This window comes from Limulus polyphemus, unplaced genomic scaffold (genome assembly GCF_000517525.1).
Source record: "Limulus polyphemus unplaced genomic scaffold, Limulus_polyphemus-2.1.2 Scaffold524, whole genome shotgun sequence".
NCBI classification, from domain to species: Eukaryota; Metazoa; Arthropoda; class Merostomata; order Xiphosura; family Limulidae; genus Limulus; species Limulus polyphemus.
The window spans coordinates 264,750-273,853 of record NW_013666134.1 but is presented as its reverse complement, the minus strand read 5'-3'; the positions used below and the strand labels follow the sequence as shown (position 1 = coordinate 273,853).

General features: G+C 33.1%; 1 protein-coding gene across 4 annotated transcripts in view; it reads right to left on the bottom strand.

Annotated features, from left to right (window-relative positions):
• Positions 1 to 7,740: 7,740 nt before the first annotated feature.
• Positions 7,741 to 9,104, bottom strand: part of LOC106458860 (SPARC-like) — a 39,694-nt gene continuing 38,330 nt past the window's right edge. For all 4 annotated transcript variants that reach the window (XM_013918414.2, XM_013918415.2, XM_022385208.1 and 1 more), the window contains one exon: positions 7,741 to 8,187. In XM_013918414.2, coding sequence (XP_013773868.1) covers positions 8,135 to 8,187 — 53 coding nt within the window. In that variant the 3' untranslated portion in view covers positions 7,741 to 8,134. The remainder of the gene's footprint in view (positions 8,188 to 9,104) is intronic.

Genomic DNA, 9,104 nt, shown 5'->3' with positions numbered 1-9,104 from the left:
AGTTGTTGTGTGTTGTGCGGTCAAGAATTCATACAGCATGGTTAACCTCGGTGAAACTGTATCTACTACGAATAATAATCACGTGCTGTAAAGTTATTATGTAAGACAAACTCTTTCAGCACTTTGAAAAGAAAGATAAACTCCTTAATAATGATTAAGTCCAATACATCAGATGGCTTAAATACTTACAGAACGTTCACATACTTAATAAAGTAATAAAACCCGATGGACTACATTCTACCTGTTGTTTCAATATAAATAATGAGCATGATATTAAACATTTCACACAATCTTAAAAAATTATTTCTACATATCAACGTAAAGTACCTTTAAAATCCGGTTTCAGCCTAAAGAGTTGTTGATATATTGTGAATACAGACAAGATGTTTCTTTGTTGTTAAGCGCAAAATGCACAATGGGCTGACTGTGTTCTGCCCACCGGGGTATCTAAACCCGATTTTTAGCGTTATAAGGTCATAGACTTACTGCTGAACCAGAACCACCGGGGGGGGGGGCAGAGAAGATGTATGAATTACTCTTGTTTTATTGCAAGTTTATTTGTCAGGATATGTTAGGTCAAAAGGAGTAATAGTGTCTAATAATAAGAACTAATATAGATCTCTTCACAAATATTTCTTTTTTCACGAGATACGTTTTTAAGCCAAGGAAGAGCCACTCGGAGAAATTAAATAGCGTAATTATCTTTGATTAATCCTTTTACTTTAACAAGTTTGTTTTTAATTATGCACAAAGCTACACAAGGGCTATCTGTGCTCTGCCCACCACGGGTATCGAAACCCGGTTTCTAGTGTTGTAAGTCCGCAGACATGCCGCTGAGCCACTGGGGGGCTACTATAACAAAGTGTTCCAGCTCGCTACGTGGCATCATTATAGGGTGTTAATTTGTTTTGGGGGGGGGGGGAGAAAGATATCTTAAGCAGGTGATAATAGGCCCTGCCAGGGTTTCGCAGTAGCCTGAAAATAAGGAAAACTCAAACATTTATAAAGGGTTACTACAGGAGCTTACGAAACCAAGCTCTTTGAAACCATTGAAGCTAAGAATCTTTCAGAAGAGTTCGGTTTGGGCGGATCTCCACAAAATAAGGATTAAAATAACACTGTATAAACGAGTTTAACTGTGTAGTATTGGTACAGACTCGTAAGTGACGCTACTACAAAGAGAACGTAGCAGTTGGTGTCTGTTTCTTTACTAAACAGACAAGGACACATGGGCGTCAGCAGAAATTTTTCCAGGGAGGGGCAAAGTTTTCCGGAGGGGGAGGAGGAAGAAGAAGTGTGAAATGAAGAAAAAATTCATATATATATGCTGAATGAATAAAGAAAGAATTATGTCTCCCAGGGGGAGCAAGTGCCCCTGTTGCTCCCCCCCCTTGCAGAATCACATGAAATTGAAGGACAGGTTATTTAGTTGGCAAACACATATAGAACATTGTGTTAAAACATATGTATCTATATGAATGGTTAACATTTAACTTCTGTAAAATATATAAATTGCAAATTACAGTGTGTGACATTTTCTCTTTTATATATAAATTGTAAATTATAGGGTGTAATATTTTTTTTTATATATATATATATTGTAAATTACAATATGTAACATTTTCTCTTCTTTATAAATTGTAAATTATAGTGCTTAATATATATTTTTTTATAAATTTTTAGTTATAATTTGTAACATTTTATTTTTTTAATCAAAACTCCAACACTAATAATAAGATGTGGATCCAGTGTTGGTAATAAAACTGATGAAATAAATAGGTTTTAGAGACGATAATACATCAAAAATTTAATTCGTGGTATGTAGAACACACAACCCTTGTGTGTGAGTTTTTTTCCCCCATAACGAAAACCTTACGTAGGAAAAACATAACAAAAAAACAGTTATTTAACTTACGCTAGAAATCCGAATTGGTTGATGTACCTGACGTCCTCCTACAATACGAAATCCCCATGGAAATCCACCGGTGAGAGTAACCCAAAAATCACTCATCATTTCAGTATGGCTTATCAGAATTAATTCTCAATTAAACTTGAAGATATCTGAAGTTTACACAGTTTTATAACCTAACTTTCCTTACTTTTTTATATCTGAAAATCGAAAGGAAACTGCGTTGTGTCTGATCTAAATAACATCATACACCCGTTACGGACAGCAACAGTTAAATAGTTGTTAGATGTGCTTCAACACATGAACGTCAAATAAATGTCTTATGTTCTATCTGGTTAATGTAGAAGTTTAGATCAGAGAGCTGCCTTTAAACTCAACGCTTCTGCAATGTGTATGTATGAAAAATATTTATTACTTAGCTCTTTTGGCATCATTAAATTATTGTGTTTACTTGTAGTCTAGTCTCATGTCTCAAATAAGATTAACCACTTTATTTATTTAATTTTGAAAAGGTGTGGGAAGTATTAATAATTAACCGCCATCTATTGACAATTAATCTAACTACATGAACATGATTTAGCTGTTTTGTTCTTTTCAGTAGTAATTGCAGATTGATTTATTTGTTGGAATGGAAATTAAATTAGGTTTATGCTAACCGATTTTAATTCGAAAGACATTTCATTGTTATTATTGTTATGGAGCTATAAATAGTTTTTAGTTTTAAAATCAAAATATTATGATAATTTAAACACCTTCGCTTTCGTATTGGAATTCCAGATAAGTTTCATCCTTTCAGTTGTATATTTCTTGATGAGTTTAAAACGTCTTAATAACGAACCTATGGGAATTATTTGAAAGCGTAGATACTAAAATAGCGAAATGCTACATTGGGTTATTGAAAATCTAAGTAATTTTTAACTCATCCATACTAGAATTCTAAGTACTTTTCTCCTGTTCTGTTTAGAGGACGTCTGGATTACAGTTTCTGATACAGTGAACTCTGAACAGTTATAAGGTTTTGTATATTGGAATTTGGAGTATATTTTTACCAGGTTCAGCGTGTTAGAGTGCTTGTCCTAGGATCAATGATTCTGGCCACGATGTTGCCGAACAAGCTCCACGCTATCATTTATGGGTGCTTTACAATCGATTCAAAACAAAGCAAGCACTTTGTGGCAGCGGGTGCTTCTGAATGAATGCCTTCATCTTCTGGCCAGTGGATTAAAATTAGGGACAGTAATACCTGAATTCCTAGAGGTGTCTGGCATGGCCATTTAACCCATGTGTCACATAAAGTGCGGTTCAGGTTTGAAACGCCGAATAGGATTTTTCCCCTTTTTGTACAGTTACTCTTTATAAAGATTTTTCCCCTATTAAATATATTGAAGTTATTAAAAAGAATCTCTTCATGGCGAGCTTTGATGTTACCTCCCTCTATACAAATATTCCTTTAAATGAAACCATTAACATATGCATATCTGAGCTTTCGCGTAATAACATTCCTCTAAATGGCTTTTCTGAAAATCAATTTAAGACCATGCTGGATCTTACCACTAAAAATTCACATTTCATGTTCAACAACACCTTGTATGAACAAATAGATGGCGTTGCGATGGGCTCCCCACTAGGTCCAACTTTAGCTAATGCATTTCTCTCTCATTACGAACAGAAATGGCTTGACACCTGTCCAGTTAACTTTAAGCCTGTTCTGTACAGAAGGTATGTGGATGACACTTTTATTCTTTTTAATAACAGTGATCAATGCTCAAAATTTATTGAAGTTATATATACACATATATATATGTGTATATTGAAACTTTAATGTAGTTTACATTTTTTGTATATTGAAACTCTGAATAGGAATTTTACCATATTTTTTGTAATTTACACATTTTTGAACATTGGAATTCTGGATAAGATTTTATCCCTTTTCATTAAAAATCCAAACTTTTTTTACCTTTTTATATTAGAACTCTGGATAGGCTTTAACCTTTAATATTGGAAGTTTCGATAAGATTTTATCTTTTTTATTCTATCTTTTTACGTTGTAACTCTTGATAGGCTTACCTTTTTCAATATATATTAGTAACTTAGATAGGTTTTCTCACTATTTTAGTGGAACTTGTATCTTTTTACATTGGAACTCTAATTAAATGTTACTCTTTTTTTTCTTTTACAAGATAGGTTTTATCTTTGTAATTTTGGTAGTTTTTATTATCCCATTCTTCATTGGGATTCTGAATTTGTTTTTAAACCTTTTATATGTTGGAACCATTGATAACGAAACTCTCAGTTACTCTCTTTATAGTTATAAAAATTAATTTATAACGTCCCTGATTAGTGTATTGCTCTTTCTAGCAGAAATTACTGAAGTCTAACTGCACTTTGTAAAAAAAGTGATGTTTAAAGTTTCGTCCTACCCTTGATTATATGCTATTGACAGACACGACAATTTCCACTGATTCAAGTTTTTGTGAAGGACGGCAAGACAACCTTAGATGTCTTAACAAACCCTCCACTGCACGAGGACATCGGCTTCCAAGACCATGTTTAAGGAAATCAAAGATACAATAATTCATTGGAAATGCATCTGGAGGTTGGATAGGTATGTGGTAGGAAGGGATTATTGTGATCCCCGCCATCTTTCACATGAATATAGGTGTTGATTTCGAGGTGTGACTGGAAGTTTTTGGGCCTTCCTCATCTTCAAACCTTTGTGTATTTGTTGTTAACGGTACAATAAGGTATGCCCAGTTTCATCGCAATGTCTCTATTGGCTAAAAGGGTTCTCTTTTGTAAAGATTGTCTTCGTGTAAGAGTGTAGCTTTGGATTGGTTAGGAATGTGGTTTCGAAGCCCATTCTTGTTCCAGACACGTATAGCAATACGACTCGCACCTACAGTGACTCCATTACAAATCATTCTTACAAAGCGCGACTAACCCTCCAAAGAAATTATCTTTATATACCATAACATTGTTTTTCATATAACTCCAGACAAGTGAGTTTTTTAATGCTGATACACAAAGATATTTGGGGTTACGAAAACGATGAGCCGTGATCATATAAAAAAATGAAAATACAAAGAACAATGATAACGATAATGTCAGGATGTTTAGAATGTGAAAATGTTATGTTAATGTTTTATCATGCTCTACTTTTCTTGTGTTATCTACATTCAGCCATCAACCCCTGTTCTATGTCATATGTGATAGCCAATCAGCCTCTGCTCTACATTGTGTTTTATCTAACTATTTCATTTTGTATTCTCAGCCTAGTTAATAAGTCTTTTTTCTTTGTTTCTCTATACTAGCTGATTGATCCGAGTTTTTGTCTGCTTGTCTTACTGTTCCCATTCCTTTTTCTTCACTAGTTGATTAATCTCTGTTCTATACATAACTATGTTTTTGTTCTATATGTAACTCCGTTCTGTGGTGTTATACAATGTAAAACTATTCTGTGTTCTACATGTAACACTGTTCTTTTACCTATATGTAACCCTGTGTTTGTTTCTATGTGCAACTCTGTCCTGTGGTGTTTTATATGTAAACCTATTCTGTGTTCTACATGTAACACTGTTCTGTTATCTATATGTAACCCTGTCCCGTGTTCTATACTCGAAGCAATTAACTTGTTCTTATAGAAAACAGTACCGGGCTCCATAAACAGAGCTGAAAAACGATAAATAAATGACCTGAACAAAAGTATATTTTTTCATGAATTTGACCTCTCAGGAATAAACCCTGAAAGAAGCAGAATCGTTATTTGAGGATTGATACCCAAATAGTTATTTATTAAATAGAAGTTTTTATTTTGTAATAACATACTTGCACGTTTTCGCCTCCCTGCTTAACCTGATGTATTTCTATAGAAGTTCTGCTATTCCAAAAAGTGTGACTGTCAAAACCCTACCTCGTAACAGGCGTAGTTTTAGTTCCTTACACTTTATGGTACATTTATTTATTCAGTTAGTTCAATAACGCTACCGTGTTTCCTCTTTAATTAACACTGAAATCCTTACAAAAAAGTTTGTTATGCACGTGTAACTCCGTTCTTCAGGATATTTTGTGAAGCACTGAGCAATCGATAAGTTGGAACTATTCATCGTAGTTATTTTTTTAAAAATTACATATCTTTTCTTATATAGAAATGTGCTTCATAAGGGGTTTCCTAACATTCACGCCTTGATATGTAGAAATGTGCTACATAAGGGGTTTCCTAACATTCATGCCTTGATATGTAAAAATGTGCTACATAAGGGGTTTCCTAACATTCACGCCTTGATGTGTAGAAATGTGCTACATAAGGGGTTTCCTAACATTCATGCCTTGATGTGTAGAAATGTGCTACATAAGTGGTTTCCTAACATTCATGCTTTGATGTGTTAAAAAAAAAGCCCCTCAGTGGCACAGCGGTATGTCTGCAGACTTACAACGCTAGAATCCAGATTTCGATACACGTGGTGGGCAGAGCACAGATAGGCCATTGTGTAGCTTTCTGCTTAAGTACAAACAAACAAAAGTTTTATATATAATAAATTAATAATTTAAATTGTATATTTAAGATTACAATAAGATACTGAACTTTTATTCTCAAGTTAATGTTGTTGTTATTATTACAATAAGATACTGAACTTTCATTCTCAAGTTAACGTTGTTGTTATTACAATAAGATACTAAACTTTCATTCTCAAGTTAATATTGTTGTTCTTATTACAATAAGATACTGGACTTTCATTCTCAAGTTCAGGCTGTTGTTATTACAATAAGATACCGAACTTTCATTCTCAAATTCATGTTGTTATTACAATAAGATACTGAACTTTCATTCTCAACTTTATGTTGTTGTTATTACAATAAGATACTGAACTTTCATTCTCAACTTCATGTTGTTGTTATTACAATAAGATACTGAACTTTCATTCTCAACTTCATGTTGTTATTTTAACACGAAGCTACACAGTGTGCTTGCTACCTACACTCTGTCCACCGTGGGAATTGAGCTTCGGATTTTAGCGTTGTGTGTAAACTTACCGCTGTCCCACTGGAAAACTAAGTTTATGCTGTAAAAGTATTTAATTTACATTTTAGATTTTGACAAGAAAGATTATGAGATACATTTTCTACTTCATGTTTTACACTTGAAGGAAGGAGTAAAAAAAAAAAAAAGGGGGGGGTAATGTGAGAAATATTTTGTAGCACACAGGAAGGATCCATATCTGGAAAAACAGGACTACATGCTTACTTCAAGATCTAAAACTATCTAACTTAAAAACGTTTACCAAGCTAATATACAACGACTCGATCTCTTAATCCTAAGAATTTCTAGTCGAACTGTGAAAAGGCAGAGAACAAGTTAGCGAATTTTTTCAGTAAATGTCTCCTGCTAAAAATAATGTTTAGATTAACTCATTTTTAACTATTTTTGATTGCAGTTATTTTCGTTCATTTTTACTGTTTTTTAGCGTAAACTACACAATAACTGTGGTAGACACAGCAGATAGCCCGATGTGGTTATGCTCTAGAAAACAAATGAAATCAATGATATATATATATATATATATATATATAGCTTTGGAAGTTTTACATTATCTCTCTCATTTTAGTTTTACGATTTCGTTTGTTTAATTTTTGTTATACATTTCTTAAACATTATTTTTTTTTTATAAAGAAGGCCAAATCGATACAAAGTGTTCTAAAGACTATTTCAGAATTATCAGCCGAGTCGACGAGGGGCGCCATCGACTACACGTGTTATCTTATAAAATAAATATTTATAGAAATAGAAAAGCTTCTGTTGTAGAGGTGCAGATCCATTAAGTCTGACACTGGAAAACATGGTCGATCGTTTTTATTTACAAGAAAAATTTAATCGATCACTCTGGAAATTTCACTGTTAAGAAAAAAATGTATTTACTGTAATAATACAATGCATTTTACTTGATCAACAACAATGTAATCACATTCCATACATTTAGGCGTTGCATACATGAACGTGGAATTTGGGTATATTTTCAAGTATATTTAACAAATAACATGCTTTGCAATTATAAGTAACAATTATGTAGCAAGATTATAAAAGTATCAAAATATATATTAGGCTTAACAGAAGTGCCAATTAAAAAAGCAGTAGACACATTCATATAAGAAAATAGAATAACTGATTTGTTTAATTGCTTAAGAATATTTTCGCGTTTCATAAACATTATTTTCGTCTGCTTCTTTATTCTATTCTTTTGGTCTCTTTTCATGCACAGCTATGCATTTATCTTCGATTTCGTCTGAAAAACAAAACAAAATTAAAACTTGAAATGTGCTAGAAAACCAAGCATTTTGAAATCTCGATTCTTGTATTATCGTATCGTAAGTGTGAAAAGAAAATTTCGAATCGGTGTTAAATTTACACCGTTATACTTTTCTGTAATTCTACTACTTAACAGAAACACAACCAACGAATCTGACTTATATATCACTTCTAGCATTGCAGAAGTGGTGGATGATAAATAGGATCAGTTTGTAATCAGCTTGAGTAATTGAATCTTTCCCAGTTAGTAACATTTCAGTTGAAAACTACACCCAGCACTGCTATTAAAACACATTAGGTTCAATTCTGCCTATTCAGTGTAATATAGTTTCCACTCTTTTACTCTAGGAGTGATGTTGTTCTGGTATCGTATAGCAAAACATTTTAAAAAAACAACGCTTAAAGCACCTAAACCTGTGAGTGGAGTTCGTTACTTACTTTCGTACCAGTAAAGAAATGTATTGACTATTTCACAGAAACTTAAAGATGAGATGTAGCCTCAAACTTTTAGGATGTATCAGTCATTAAAATGTAGCCTCAAACTTTTAGGACGTATCAGTCATTAAAATGTAGCCTCAAACTTTTAGGACGTATCGGTCATTAAAATATAGCCTCAAACTTTTAGGGCGTATCAGCCATTAAAATATAGCCTCAAACTTTTAGGACGTATCAGCCATTAAAACGTAGCCTCAAACTTTTAGGACGTATCGGTCATTAAAATATAGTCTCAAACTTTTAGGGCGTATCAGCCATTAAAATGTAGCCTCAAACCTTTAGGGCGTATCAGTCATTAAAATGTAGCCTCAAACTTTTAGGATGTATCAGTCATTAAAATGTAGTCTCAAACTTTTAGGATGTATCAGTCATTAAAATGTAGCCTCAAACTTTTAGGAT